Source organism: Saccharomyces cerevisiae, chromosome XII, assembly GCF_000146045.2.
Source record: "Saccharomyces cerevisiae S288C chromosome XII, complete sequence".
NCBI classification, from domain to species: domain Eukaryota; kingdom Fungi; phylum Ascomycota; class Saccharomycetes; order Saccharomycetales; family Saccharomycetaceae; genus Saccharomyces; species Saccharomyces cerevisiae.
Window position 1 is genome coordinate 784736 of NC_001144.5, and position 14881 is coordinate 799616.

At 37.3% G+C, this 14881-nt stretch overlaps 7 protein-coding genes and 5 non-coding genes across 12 annotated transcripts, besides 3 other annotated features; 7 read left to right on the forward strand and 5 right to left on the reverse strand.

Moving 5' to 3' along the window:
• Positions 1-177: 177 nt before the first annotated feature.
• Positions 178-1383, forward strand: NMA1 (nicotinamide-nucleotide adenylyltransferase NMA1; the record flags this gene model as incomplete). The annotated part of the gene is made up of 1 exon (NM_001182217.1): positions 178-1383. One exon carries the CDS (start codon positions 178-180, stop codon positions 1381-1383), a length of 1206 nt encoding a protein of 401 aa, NP_013432.1.
• Positions 1384-1706: 323 nt separating this feature from the next.
• Positions 1707-2598, forward strand: REC102 (Rec102p; the record flags this gene model as incomplete). Its single annotated transcript, NM_001182218.1, has 2 exons — positions 1707-1880; positions 1978-2598. The coding sequence occupies 2 exons, from the start codon at positions 1707-1709 to the stop codon at positions 2596-2598; spliced, it is 795 nt and encodes a 264-aa protein (NP_013433.2).
• Positions 2599-2928: 330 nt separating this feature from the next.
• CHS5 (Chs5p) lies at positions 2929-4944 on the forward strand (the record flags this gene model as incomplete). The annotated part of the gene is made up of 1 exon (NM_001182219.1): positions 2929-4944. One exon carries the CDS (start codon positions 2929-2931, stop codon positions 4942-4944), a length of 2016 nt encoding a protein of 671 aa, NP_013434.1.
• Positions 4945-5933: 989 nt separating this feature from the next.
• JIP3 (Jip3p) lies at positions 5934-6311 on the reverse strand (the record flags this gene model as incomplete). Its single annotated transcript, NM_001348861.1, has 1 exon — positions 5934-6311. One exon carries the CDS (start codon positions 6309-6311, stop codon positions 5934-5936), a length of 378 nt encoding a protein of 125 aa, NP_001335801.1.
• MID2 (Mid2p) lies at positions 5941-7071 on the forward strand (the record flags this gene model as incomplete). The annotated part of the gene is made up of 1 exon (NM_001182221.1): positions 5941-7071. One exon carries the CDS (start codon positions 5941-5943, stop codon positions 7069-7071), a length of 1131 nt encoding a protein of 376 aa, NP_013436.1.
• A 1745-nt stretch (positions 7072-8816) lies between these two features.
• Positions 8817-9135: a long terminal repeat (Ty3 LTR).
• Positions 9136-9182: 47 nt separating this feature from the next.
• Positions 9183-9254, forward strand: YNCL0040W. The gene has a single exon. It is a non-coding gene; the product is annotated as a tRNA-Asp (tRNA).
• A 110-nt stretch (positions 9255-9364) lies between these two features.
• Positions 9365-9496: an origin of replication (ARS1226; Autonomously Replicating Sequence).
• Positions 9497-9750: 254 nt separating this feature from the next.
• SNR61 lies at positions 9751-9840 on the reverse strand. Its single transcript, NR_132229.1, has one exon. It is a non-coding gene; the product is annotated as an SNR61 (small nucleolar RNA).
• A 121-nt stretch (positions 9841-9961) lies between these two features.
• On the reverse strand, positions 9962-10059 carry SNR55. The gene has a single exon (NR_132230.1). It is a non-coding gene; the product is annotated as an SNR55 (small nucleolar RNA).
• Positions 10060-10201: 142 nt separating this feature from the next.
• On the reverse strand, positions 10202-10289 carry SNR57. The gene has a single exon (NR_132231.1). It is a non-coding gene; the product is annotated as an SNR57 (small nucleolar RNA).
• A 548-nt stretch (positions 10290-10837) lies between these two features.
• Positions 10838-11164, reverse strand: RPS25B (40S ribosomal protein eS25 RPS25B; the record flags this gene model as incomplete). The annotated part of the gene is made up of 1 exon (NM_001182222.1): positions 10838-11164. One exon carries the CDS (start codon positions 11162-11164, stop codon positions 10838-10840), a length of 327 nt encoding a protein of 108 aa, NP_013437.1.
• A 999-nt stretch (positions 11165-12163) lies between these two features.
• Positions 12164-12353: a long terminal repeat (Ty1 LTR).
• Positions 12354-12442: 89 nt separating this feature from the next.
• Positions 12443-12514, forward strand: YNCL0044W. Its single transcript has one exon. It is a non-coding gene; the product is annotated as a tRNA-Glu (tRNA).
• A 180-nt stretch (positions 12515-12694) lies between these two features.
• Positions 12695-14857, forward strand: NUP2 (nucleoporin NUP2; the record flags this gene model as incomplete). The annotated part of the gene is made up of 1 exon (NM_001182224.1): positions 12695-14857. One exon carries the CDS (start codon positions 12695-12697, stop codon positions 14855-14857), a length of 2163 nt encoding a protein of 720 aa, NP_013439.1.
• Between the last annotated feature and the right edge of the window lie 24 nt (positions 14858-14881).

Sequence of the window (14881 nt, forward strand, 5' to 3'; positions counted from 1 at the left end):
GTTAATAGAGTCAGTAATTCATTTCATTTTTTGCAGAAAGGAATTTCTTCACCTAATTTAGAATTTCATCAACATTTATTGTATCTGCATGGTATAACAAATTAGAAAAATTTGGAAGGGAAAAAAAAACTGTTGCGTCAATTACTTATACCAGGGATAGAAAAAAAAAAAGGAAACATGGATCCCACAAGAGCTCCGGATTTCAAACCGCCATCTGCAGACGAGGAATTGATTCCTCCACCCGACCCGGAATCTAAAATTCCCAAATCTATTCCAATTATTCCATACGTCTTAGCCGATGCGAATTCCTCTATAGATGCACCTTTTAATATTAAGAGGAAGAAAAAGCATCCTAAGCATCATCATCACCATCATCACAGTCGTAAAGAAGGCAATGATAAAAAACATCAGCATATTCCATTGAACCAAGACGACTTTCAACCACTTTCCGCAGAAGTGTCTTCCGAAGATGATGACGCGGATTTTAGATCCAAGGAGAGATACGGTTCAGATTCAACCACAGAATCAGAAACTAGAGGTGTTCAGAAATATCAGATTGCTGATTTAGAAGAAGTTCCACATGGAATCGTTCGTCAAGCAAGAACCTTGGAAGACTACGAATTCCCCTCACACAGATTATCGAAAAAATTACTGGATCCAAATAAACTGCCGTTAGTAATAGTAGCATGTGGGTCTTTTTCACCAATCACCTACTTGCATCTAAGAATGTTTGAAATGGCTTTAGATGCAATCTCTGAACAAACAAGGTTTGAAGTCATAGGTGGATATTACTCCCCTGTTAGTGATAACTATCAAAAGCAAGGCTTGGCCCCATCCTACCATAGAGTACGTATGTGTGAATTGGCCTGCGAAAGAACCTCATCTTGGTTGATGGTGGATGCATGGGAGTCATTGCAACCTTCATACACAAGAACTGCCAAGGTCTTGGATCATTTCAATCACGAAATCAATATTAAGAGAGGTGGTGTAGCTACTGTTACTGGAGAAAAAATTGGTGTGAAAATAATGTTGCTGGCTGGTGGTGACCTAATAGAGTCAATGGGTGAACCAAACGTTTGGGCGGACGCCGATTTACATCACATTCTCGGTAATTACGGTTGTTTGATTGTCGAACGTACTGGTTCTGATGTAAGGTCTTTTTTGTTATCCCATGATATTATGTATGAACATAGAAGGAATATTCTTATCATCAAGCAACTCATCTATAATGATATTTCTTCCACGAAAGTTCGTCTATTTATCAGACGCGCCATGTCTGTACAATATTTGTTACCTAATTCGGTCATCAGGTATATCCAAGAACATAGACTATATGTGGACCAAACCGAACCTGTTAAGCAAGTTCTTGGAAACAAAGAATGATTTGCCGTCCGGAATTGCTTCGTTCTTTCTTTCATCTTTCTCTTTACAATTTCCAATTTTCCCCTACAGGAATTAATTGGAGGGTACAAGCGAGTAGAAATGTGACATATGACTTACCTATCTGTGTTTTAGTATAGTTTTTTTTTCTGTAGTATAATTCACTTTTACACTAATTTTTTCGCCTTTTTCTCTTAAAGAGCTAATTTCTATAACCTTCAGCGGTTATACCAAATATAAAAAATGGAAGGAAAACAAACAGTAAGAAATAAGCGCAACAGCACGTTAGTTCACCATTGGATTCCAACATTTCAAAATTTAATCTAATGGCAAGAGATATCACATTTTTGACCGTATTTTTAGAAAGTTGTGGCGCTGTAAATAATGATGAGGCAGGAAAATTGTTATCTGCTTGGACTTCAACCGTACGCATTGAGGGACCGGAATCAACCGACTCTAATTCATTATATATTCCACTGCTACCACCTGGAATGTTGAAAGTATGTTTCTCCTAGCAAAATTAAAACCCATCCGTGAATGAAGCGTTACTAACTATAATAACTGGTAGCTTTGTCACTCGTACCAGGAAAAGTGAAGATTAAACTGAATTTTAAAATGAACGATCGATTAGTTACGGAAGAGCAAGAGTTGTTTACAAAATTGCGCGAGATTGTAGGTTCAAGTATTCGCTTTTGGGAGGAACAACTGTTTTATCAAGTTCAAGATGTAAGCACCATAGAAAACCACGTCATTCTCAGTTTAAAATGTACAATTTTAACGGATGCTCAGATAAGTACGTTCATAAGCAAACCCAGAGAGCTTCATACGCATGCCAAAGGATATCCTGAAATCTATTACCTTTCCGAGTTATCAACAACTGTCAATTTTTTTTCTAAAGAGGGAAACTATGTCGAAATAAGCCAGGTTATTCCTCATTTTAATGAATATTTTTCCTCTTTAATAGTGTCTCAATTGGAATTTGAATACCCGATGGTCTTCTCCATGATTTCAAGGCTCCGATTGAAGTGGCAACAAAGTTCGCTCGCTCCGATATCCTACGCCCTAACGAGCAATTCAGTACTTCTTCCAATAATGCTTAACATGATTGCCCAAGACAAATCTTCAACAACCGCGTATCAAATTCTGTGTCGAAGAAGAGGTCCTCCAATTCAGAATTTTCAAATTTTTTCCTTACCGGCTGTAACGTACAATAAGTAGCATGCATAAAATATAATTTAATCAAATACTTTTGGGCAATTAAAATTTTAGTTAACAATAGTTATGCAATGCGCTTTATGTTCATATGATACCGTTTATAAGCTATTGCCATATCCTTATCTTATTGCTTCCAGTAGCCTCGAGTCGACCACTAAAAAGATGTCACTTAAGACGGAAATTATGTAGCTGCACTTCTTTTTTAACAAGTTCGGTCGGCCCTTCAAGTTCTCCTTTCTAAAGCCTCATTATTTATTGCGTAGATGCTAAATGTTATCGCGGTTTAGCTTGCATGTTACGTTTCCGTTTTAGAACCTGGTCGAGTAGCGAATAATGTCTTCAGTTGATGTACTGTTAACAGTAGGTAAGTTGGATGCCTCATTGGCGTTACTGACTACTCAGGATCATCATGTTATTGAGTTTCCTACAGTATTATTACCAGAAAATGTTAAAGCTGGATCTATCATAAAAATGCAAGTTTCACAAAATTTAGAGGAGGAAAAAAAACAAAGGAATCATTTTAAGAGTATACAAGCCAAAATTTTGGAGAAGTATGGTACCCATAAACCGGAGAGCCCAGTTTTGAAAATTGTTAACGTTACGCAAACGAGCTGTGTTCTAGCATGGGATCCATTGAAACTTGGCTCAGCAAAATTGAAATCACTGATCCTTTATAGGAAGGGAATACGTTCAATGGTAATTCCAAATCCATTCAAAGTGACTACCACGAAAATATCCGGTCTTTCCGTTGATACGCCATACGAATTTCAATTGAAACTGATAACCACGTCAGGAACATTATGGTCTGAAAAGGTTATATTGCGTACACATAAGATGACTGACATGTCTGGTATCACTGTATGTTTGGGTCCATTGGATCCATTGAAAGAAATTTCAGACTTACAGATATCCCAATGTTTGTCTCACATCGGGGCGAGACCTTTACAACGTCATGTTGCGATAGATACTACGCATTTTGTCTGTAACGATCTAGACAATGAAGAAAGCAATGAAGAGCTTATAAGGGCAAAACATAACAACATACCAATTGTCAGACCGGAATGGGTGAGAGCTTGTGAGGTTGAGAAAAGAATCGTTGGTGTTAGAGGATTTTACTTAGATGCAGATCAAAGTATACTGAAAAACTACACATTCCCACCAGTTAATGAGGAAGAACTTTCGTACTCAAAGGAGAATGAGCCGGTAGCCGAAGTAGCGGATGAAAATAAGATGCCCGAGGACACAACAGATGTCGAACAGGTTGCATCACCTAATGACAATGAGAGTAATCCTTCAGAAGCTAAGGAACAAGGAGAAAAGAGTGGACATGAAACTGCCCCAGTAAGTCCTGTAGAAGATCCATTGCATGCTTCGACGGCTTTGGAGAATGAAACCACCATCGAAACCGTCAACCCCTCCGTAAGAAGTTTGAAAAGCGAACCTGTTGGTACTCCCAATATAGAGGAAAACAAAGCGGACTCTTCCGCAGAAGCCGTGGTAGAAGAACCGAATGAAGCTGTGGCTGAAAGTTCTCCAAATGAAGAAGCAACGGGACAGAAAAGTGAGGATACCGATACACATTCTAACGAACAAGCTGATAATGGATTTGTACAGACTGAAGAAGTAGCTGAAAACAACATAACCACAGAAAGTGCAGGGGAAAATAACGAACCTGCAGATGATGCAGCAATGGAATTTGGACGTCCAGAAGCTGAAATTGAAACTCCAGAAGTAAATGAGTCTATAGAAGATGCCAATGAACCTGCGGAGGATTCCAATGAACCTGTGGAGGATTCCAACAAACCTGTGAAGGATTCCAACAAACCTGTGGAGGATTCCAACAAACCTGTGGAGGATTCCAACAAACCTGTGGAGGATTCCAACAAACCTGTGGAGGATGCCAATGAACCTGTGGAAGATACCAGTGAACCTGTGGAGGATGCCGGTGAACCCGTACAAGAAACCAACGAGTTTACTACCGACATTGCCTCTCCAAGACATCAAGAAGAAGATATAGAACTTGAAGCCGAACCTAAAGATGCTACCGAAAGTGTTGCAGTCGAGCCATCCAATGAAGATGTAAAACCAGAAGAAAAAGGTTCAGAGGCAGAAGACGATATCAACAACGTTTCCAAGGAGGCTGCCTCTGGTGAGAGTACTACCCACCAAAAAACTGAGGCCTCTGCTTCTCTTGAAAGCAGTGCCGTCACGGAAGAACAAGAGACAACGGAAGCCGAAGTAAATACAGATGACGTTTTGTCCACTAAAGAAGCTAAAAAAAATACTGGCAACAGCAACAGTAATAAGAAGAAGAATAAGAAGAATAAGAAGAAAGGGAAAAAGAAATGATTAATGGATGCCTTCAATGAGTTCCACGACGCACGTTTATTTTTTCGACTGAGAATCCCTCAGCAAATATAATCTATTTTTTATATATCTGTGTATATGTAAGCATGTATAACTAGTTACAAATATGATAACTGCTTTGGCGATCACTTCATTTTCTTGAGAGGGGTACTCAGTAGCCGCCAAGCACGAAATGTCCGTTATTAAAAATTGGGGAGTGAATCTTAAAAGCCCGAAAAGGAAATTCAAAATCTGTCTATTTATAGGCCGTCGCGCTCTACGAAAACGCGAAATTATTCAAACGGAAAACGGAAAAAAATCTAAAAAAAGAAATTAATTGAGAGATCTCACGGAAATGCCGCGAGGAATGTTTCTCGAGGCTGAGCGGCGTGGTCTGTGCAAAAAAATGGCAATTTTTTTGTAGGAGTTTGCATTGGGCCATTCAGAAGGAGCACCGTTAGATGGGATGGTAAATGAATTTGCTGTTTCAGATTTGAATCAATCTTTACCCGTTATTTTTGCCGTTTTGCTTTCATAATCTGCAAATTAACAAAGTCATAAAGAACATAAAGACATCACCCCAGTTTTTACACTCTTTTTTCCTGTGTTTGGTTTAGCACAACTTTCCAATAACCAAGTTGGTTTCAGATCATCCCCATATTATTTTCTAGTTTCATTTACTTACCAAACTCACCATTCAAGGCTTTCAAATTAAGTTACGAGTACAGTGGACCATTTTTTTCTGATTCTTCATATTTTCCGTTATAAGTCTTATAAGGAAGGTATACATTTATATTGCGAATTTGAAAAATAATTTAAAGCTGACTTTGCGTTTTAGGTAGGCTAGAAAAGAATACAACTATCCCTAAACACATTCTAGATTCACGAAGACGCCTCTGCCTCAAAGACATACTATATTTTTACTCTCGTTGAACAAATAGTACCATTATTTCGCTACTTTCGTTGAAGATTGGACATATAAAATACGCAAATCATAGTATGTTGTCTTTCACAACCAAGAATAGTTTCCGCTTATTACTTTTAATACTGTCATGCATATCGACGATACGCGCACAATTTTTCGTGCAATCATCATCTTCGAATTCTTCAGCAGTATCTACTGCACGTTCTTCCGTAAGTAGAGTTAGTTCTTCAAGTTCCATTTTGTCATCCAGTATGGTTTCTTCCTCAAGTGCTGACTCATCTTCCCTTACTTCATCGACATCAAGTAGGTCCCTCGTGTCACATACGAGTTCGTCTACCAGCATTGCCTCCATATCGTTCACATCATTCAGTTTCTCATCAGATTCAAGCACCAGCAGCTCTTCCTCTGCTTCTTCAGATTCTTCATCCTCCTCATCCTTTTCCATCTCTTCGACATCCGCAACTTCTGAATCATCGACGTCTTCTACGCAAACGTCAACATCATCTTCATCCTCACTGTCGTCAACGCCGTCCTCTTCATCATCCCCATCAACAATCACTTCTGCACCTTCAACCTCCTCCACACCATCCACTACTGCCTATAATCAAGGAAGCACTATCACCAGTATTATTAACGGTAAGACGATTCTCTCAAATCATTATACTACCGTTACGTACACACCATCAGCAACCGCTGATTCAAGCAATAAATCCAAAAGTTCGGGTCTTTCTAAAAAAAATAGAAACATCGTCATTGGTTGTGTGGTTGGTATTGGTGTACCACTGATTCTGGTGATACTGGCTTTAATTTACATGTTTTGTATCCAATCATCAAGGACGGACTTTATTGACTCAGATGGTAAGGTCGTTACGGCATATAGAGCTAACAAATTTACGAAATGGTGGTATATGCTTTTGGGTAAGAAAGTTAGTGATGAATACCACTCCGATTCACCATTAGGTGGTAGTGCATCGTCCGCAGGTGGTTTAGACCTAGATGAAGCAGATGATGTGATGGAGCAAAGCTCCCTTTTCGACGTCAGAATAAGAGATAGCGATAGCGTATTACCAAACGCCAACACCGCCGACCATAATAATACCAATAGCGGTGGAGAGCCTATAAATAGTAGCGTTGCGTCAAATGACATAATAGAAGAAAAATTCTATGATGAACAAGGTAACGAATTATCACCACGAAATTATTAATCATATCCATTCATATCATTTAGTGCTTATGGCTACTTTTCATTCCTCAATTATTGTAAATTGACCATCTTAATTATATTTCTGATATTGAGTAGGTGGACTTCATTAGTATTTTTACAAATATTATCACCTTCTTATGTAGGATTAGCATTACATACCCTCTAATTAAAAAAAGTTAACATTAATTACATTTTAAAAAAAATTGTAATAGTATGATAGTAGGACCTGACAGCCATTTGAATAAGGTTTCGAGTGCTTTAACGTTCCACTGATTTTATGTAGTTCATATGGGGGTTAGTCTGGTTTGAGGAGGAGAATTTCAGGGAAGCAGTGGCCGTTGAATCTCCCTGTAGGGCGCTGATTATTTTTATCCTAATAATCCAAAAATGACAATGTCAATAAAGAAAACTTACCGAGTTCTGTGAATTTCTCCCTAAAAAATTACTAATTATACCTGGGCGAGTTTTGAACTCTTTGGCAAATAAACTTGGGGTAAACCTTTCGATTATAAAGACGTTACTGCTCAAAAATGTGTAGAAGCATAAGGAGATATTCTCTCGTATGTTTAATTGGAGTTGGCTTTTTTGGACTCTGAAGTTTGAGTATGGGAGGGGAAGTAATCGAGATTAGATTCCCTGATGTTCACATATGGGGATAAAGAATGCTTTTTGGGATATGATTGTTTCTTTCCGTCGTTACGGTTGTAGGTGCAACGAATTGCGTAAGGGTGGCTAGCCGAGATTTAATGACGACGCAAAAGGGAATAACTGTGACAGGAAGATGAATTCACAAAGTTTATAAAAAGAAAGGGCGATGCACTGCTACATGGTTGAACAAGGCACTACATAATTCACAGCTTGTAGCTTGTAAATAAAAAGAGCATTCACGCGATATACGATTTTCAATGATCACTCTAAGAGGAACGGCGAAAAATAGAATTCAATATGAACTGGAATGGCAATTATGATCAGTTAAATATACAATATTGTTGTTGCAATTGTATTACATTTAAATAAGAGCATGTATGTGATAAATTACTGGGAATTTATGGTATAGGTTCCAAAACGCCACCGCCCAAAACATTGTTATTAATGAAATAAGAATCAACGATCTTCTCAATCATTTTTATTTAATGGGTATTGAAATGAAAGGATTGATAATGTAATAGGAAGATGATTGACCCAGAAATTATCTCAAAATTCGCCTATTTCTCAGTTATATTAACCTGCTTATTTTAACTTTAAAAAAAATTGGAAAGTTTGCATTCTACGTTTTAGCTTTTCCGTATAAAAATTAGATAATTTGACGTTCAGTATAAAAAACGTATCGTAATAGGTTTGCTTATTGGAACGTTAAGGAAAAAAATAATAAAGAATTCATTTTTTTCCTTTTTAACCCACCTCTTTCAATCCACCTATACAACTCATTATTAGTAGAGTATTATTCTACCGTTTTATACAGATCATATCGTGTCTTTTGCTATGCTAGGTTGAAACAAGGTAAGATACGTTAAACGACAACGGCTATGTTGCAGGCGAATCGCTAGCGATTATTTAAAAGATCGTAAACTATAACTGAGAAAATAAAGAGACGTAATCCAAAGTACTAGCAACACTCAACATATATAATTGTCAATACTTTAGGAAGCTACTATTTAAGATCAGGTACGTAGAAGCAGACGAACAGATTCGAGTTTCGATCTCCTTTCTGTATTGTATTGGTTAGGTTACATCTCGGTGGAAGGCTGTCGTATCTCAGAATGAGATACGTCAGTATGACAATACATCATCCTAAAAGTTCATAAAACACACATGAAACAACCTTATAAGAAAACGAACAGAGTGAGTAACATGAGATAAAACTCCGCCTTCCTTGGCTGACCCACCCAAACATATAAATGCCTGAACAATTAATTTGGATCCGAGGTTCCGCGCTTCCACCATTTAGTATGAATCATATTTATGTAGTATATAGGATAAGTAACATTTCGTAAATCAAGCTGATAATCCATTTTGACAACTGGTCACTTCCTCAAGACTGCTTATATTAGGATTGTCAAACCACCTTACTATGAATTGCGTTTTGACACAGGAAACGCTAATGTAATATAATCCGTGATAGTTTAATGGTCAGAATGGGCGCTTGTCGCGTGCCAGATCGGGGTTCAATTCCCCGTCGCGGAGATTTTTCATTTTTTTTTTTTTGAGCCACAAGAGGTATAGTTCGACAGAAGAGTTCTATTAAAGTTTTCCTGTTATTTCATTTGGAATATAACCCAAGTTGCTTTTCTTTGATCATAATTATTTCCACCTCTTTAATGGTTTGTTTATTGGTTGATTATTTCAGCCTTTCTTTTAGGTTCCTTCGCATTACATTAAACCCCGTAACTAAACTTAAACTTTAAAAAAAAAATATGGACAACTTCAGGAGATAGATACAATAAAGCATCTTTAAAATTTGAGCAATGCTTTGCTTATTAACCAGCAAATGAAGACTATGAATTCTAATTGCTAAACATGTTAATGATGCTAGAAAGCAAGACAATGTTAATAAATAATACAATTCATGCATTTAGTAAGATGTAACTGTCCAACAAACTGGTGGTACAAGGATCCTTCACTGCAATTAGAGTAGCGTACGAATGCAAGAAAATTAATAATTACAAGGAATGTTGAACAAAATCAGATTTGAGCTTTGGTAAAATTGGTTATCTTCCTATTATTTTGGTTCAGAAGCAGAACTGAATAGTAAATTTTATCATCATTGTAGACAACATTCCACACTTGATTTAGGTATAACTTTATATAATATCACTTTGACCGATCACTAATTTTCTTCAATATTGATAAACAATGGAAATAATGAAAATCCAGGTAATATAATGGGTTAAAATCAGATGGTGATGCATGATGTAATCCATGGCACATATTCCAAAGGAATCATCGCCGGATAAAAAAAAGACGATTGTGGTGTCTATTCATCAAATAAAAAGTTCCAAACATATACCATTTATCAATACTATATTATGAACTCATAATAATGAGAAGAAAATTATTGAACCGGATATTTTAATCAGTGTCAAATTCGTAGCACTTTTTGATGTAGTCTAAGTTGGAAAATAAAGAGGCCAGATCATAAACGAAGAATTCCTAATTCACAATATGTCCTGCATATACTTCCTCAGAAAAATATTTAAATCATTTTTTATAATCACGCTTAACCTCGATATCTCCCAAACTAAAATCGGTATCAAAGGTGCTCGTAAAGGACCATCAAAAAATACCTAAATAACATCGACGATAATTGGCAATGCTTCCTAGCATACAAAAGACAATTATCACAACACTTTTTAGGCGTGGCTGAAAATAGCAGCTATTTCTGCCACTTCAAAATTTGTTTGGCTGGCATTGTTCTTAGCAAAAAAAAGGATAGCTTTTCATCCAACTCAATTAAGAAAGTTAGAAGATCCTTATATATGATGAAGAAAAATTTTCTTCGGATGTTGGAAGAGAATGTTCGATAATAATCGTTACATACGATTGTCACTGTAGCATTTGTTAGGGTTCAATCATATATGATAAGCCCAATTTGAGACCAAAATCGTACATTGGACAGGACCGCATCACGTCAGAATAGTTTTTGTGCATCTATGTAATATAATACGGTTGAATTATCCTTTTATAATGATGACTATTTAATTATTATATGATTAAACAAAAAAAAGAAGAAGACAAACAACTTATTACCTTATTTCTTGATTTTATATTTATTCGGAAGCAGCAGCTCTGGTATAGATAGCTTGCTTGGAATGCTTCGAGATTGGCTTGATGATACCTTCCTTTTCCAAGTGCCTCAAAGCAATTCTGGCAAGAGAACCACCAATCTTTAATCTATCAACCAAAACGGAAACAGAGACGTATCTGTAAGTTGGAACCTCCTTCAAGATTCTGTCGTATTTTTCTTGATCCAAAATAACAGCGTGTTGAGCTCTGTCCTTCATGGACTTTTTGGACCACTTCTTCTTGGACTTCTTACCACCAGCAAGAGCGGCAGCGGCTTTGGCAGCTTTAGACAATTGTTGCTTTGGAGGCATGTTATATTATGTTCTGAGACGTAAGAAAGGGTGAAAATTGATGTTAGTGTCAAAAATTATATTACAAAATACGCAGAGATATTCTAGTTCCTTTGATGAATGAATCTTTCAGAAAAAAAAGTCAAAGCAAAAGCAAAATGGCCTGCAGACTAAACTGTATGGTGGTCTTGGAATGATAAAGATCTGTTTAATAGATTTAGTAGATACAATAGCACATCTCATTACCCAGTTATGATTGACGTCATTCTGAGTTACAATGATCTTAGCGACCTGTGCTCATTATTTGCTCCACTAATTCTAATTTTCCTCGCCTTTCATATTTCGTATCTTTATTCTATATCCTAAAATTTTTTTGGCAAATCCCAGATTTGGCTTTGATTTTGGCATCGGTTCGGTTCTTTCAAATATCTTCTTCCCGTGAATCAACTGCACATACCTTAATAACTAGTTCAGTTTAGTGCTCTGTCTGAGTGACTGTAATAATAAATTTTACAAGCCACTTCTCATGACATATATTGGTAAGTAACTTCATCAATACTAATTAGTCTTTGCCGGTTACCCATCTGGCCCCTGACTTGCGATGCTTAGGAAGTTCCATACTCGCGGCTCTTCCCAACAGTAGCACATCCGTGAAACTTCTGGCGCTATTCATTATGCAGTACCAGGACAAGAAGTTAAAAAAAAAGCTCTGTTACAAGTTCAATGGTGGTGCAAGGATTGAAGTTATTATCCAGGAGGCACGGATGCAAAAGATAGAAGACAAATTAATTTCCTTAAAATTCAAAATGCTCATTATTGTCACGCTGTATGAGCATTTGGTGAAGATTTCACTGGGAAATGTTGCAATAATTTGATAATCGTTCGTATTGGATGAAACTGTAACATCATCTGTTTATTAAGTATCCGTGTTATTAGTATATCATCACATACGGTGTAAGAAGATAACATAAAGATTGAGAAACAGTCATCAAATATAATGGAAGCTGAAATGCGAGGATTGATGATGTAATAGGACAATAAAAAATATAAGACGGAAGAAGAAATAATCGTAATAGCATTATGTAAAAATAGGGATTTGAGGATTCCTATATCCTCGAGGAGAACTTCTAGTATATTAACTATACAGAATATCATAGCCTTGATCAACAATAAAATCCCAGCAATTATCAAATTATCCATCCATTTCTCAGTGACATTCTCACTAGATGAGCGTTTTTGAGAATAATGCTAACATTTGGTAAGGTATGAAATAAAATGCGATATCCTCCGTAGTTGTCGTCCGATATAGTGTAACGGCTATCACATCACGCTTTCACCGTGGAGACCGGGGTTCGACTCCCCGTATCGGAGATATATTTAATATTTTTTTTGATTTGACTTCAAATGAGAACTATTTTTTTAAAGCATCGTGTGGTAAACAAGCTTCCACCGAATGAGCTTAAGAAAGCGCAAACAATTTTCAACCTGACAAAGCATACATCATTTTTCATACAAGTCCTTGTTAAGTAACTCAAAAAAATCATTAACGAGATGGCCAAAAGAGTTGCCGATGCGCAAATACAGAGAGAAACGTACGATTCTAACGAGTCTGACGATGACGTGACTCCCTCCACTAAGGTTGCGTCATCTGCTGTGATGAATAGAAGAAAAATTGCCATGCCAAAGCGCAGGATGGCGTTCAAACCTTTTGGTTCTGCAAAATCGGATGAAACCAAGCAGGCTAGTTCCTTTAGCTTCCTGAACCGGGCGGACGGCACTGGAGAAGCTCAGGTTGATAATAGCCCTACCACAGAAAGCAATTCCAGACTAAAAGCATTGAACCTCCAGTTCAAGGCTAAGGTTGATGACTTAGTTCTAGGCAAGCCGTTAGCGGACTTGAGGCCCCTTTTCACCAGGTACGAATTATACATAAAGAATATCTTAGAAGCTCCCGTGAAATCTATCGAGAATCCAACGCAGACAAAGGGAAATGATGCTAAACCTGCCAAAGTAGAAGATGTCCAAAAAAGTTCCGATTCTTCATCTGAAGATGAGGTTAAGGTGGAGGGACCCAAGTTCACAATAGATGCTAAACCGCCTATTTCAGATTCCGTTTTCTCATTTGGCCCAAAAAAAGAAAATCGCAAGAAAGATGAAAGTGATAGCGAAAACGATATAGAAATCAAGGGCCCTGAATTTAAATTTTCTGGAACTGTATCAAGTGATGTATTTAAGCTGAATCCAAGCACCGATAAAAATGAAAAGAAAACCGAGACTAATGCTAAACCATTTTCATTTTCTTCGGCCACTTCAACTACTGAACAAACGAAGAGTAAAAATCCCCTTTCATTGACAGAAGCTACCAAGACCAATGTGGACAACAACAGTAAAGCCGAGGCTTCCTTCACTTTTGGAACAAAACATGCTGCGGATTCTCAAAATAATAAACCATCTTTTGTATTTGGTCAAGCAGCTGCAAAACCATCGCTAGAAAAGAGCTCATTCACGTTTGGTTCAACAACAATTGAAAAAAAAAATGACGAAAACTCAACCTCTAACTCAAAACCTGAAAAGTCTAGTGATAGCAATGATTCAAACCCATCTTTTTCCTTTTCCATACCCAGTAAGAATACACCTGATGCATCTAAGCCATCTTTTAGTTTTGGGGTCCCAAACTCTTCCAAAAACGAAACTTCAAAACCGGTATTTTCGTTTGGTGCAGCAACACCATCGGCCAAAGAAGCTAGTCAGGAAGATGACAACAACAACGTTGAAAAACCTTCCTCTAAGCCTGCCTTCAATTTAATATCTAACGCTGGTACCGAGAAAGAGAAGGAAAGTAAAAAGGACTCAAAGCCAGCTTTTTCATTTGGCATATCAAACGGAAGTGAAAGCAAAGACTCTGACAAACCCTCTTTACCCTCTGCGGTTGATGGTGAAAATGACAAGAAAGAAGCAACAAAACCTGCTTTTTCGTTTGGAATAAATACAAATACTACTAAAACCGCGGATACTAAAGCTCCAACTTTTACATTTGGCTCCTCTGCACTCGCTGACAATAAAGAGGATGTTAAGAAACCTTTTTCATTCGGTACCTCCCAGCCTAATAATACTCCATCCTTCTCATTCGGAAAAACAACAGCAAACTTGCCTGCTAATTCTTCAACATCTCCTGCTCCCTCTATACCATCGACGGGGTTCAAATTTTCTTTGCCATTTGAACAAAAAGGTAGTCAAACAACTACAAATGATAGCAAGGAAGAATCAACAACAGAAGCAACTGGAAATGAGTCGCAAGATGCAACCAAAGTAGATGCTACCCCAGAAGAATCAAAGCCAATAAACTTGCAAAACGGTGAGGAAGACGAAGTGGCTTTATTTTCGCAAAAAGCAAAATTAATGACATTCAATGCTGAAACCAAATCGTACGATTCAAGAGGCGTAGGCGAAATGAAGCTTTTGAAGAAAAAGGACGATCCTTCTAAAGTGCGCCTACTTTGTAGGTCTGACGGTATGGGTAATGTATTACTAAATGCAACTGTTGTAGACTCCTTCAAATATGAGCCTTTAGCTCCCGGAAATGATAATCTCATTAAAGCTCCTACTGTTGCGGCTGATGGGAAACTTGTAACTTATATCGTCAAGTTTAAGCAGAAGGAAGAAGGCCGCTCATTTACGAAAGCTATTGAAGATGCTAAAAAAGAAATGAAATAAGAGTAAATACAGTTAACAATTTTA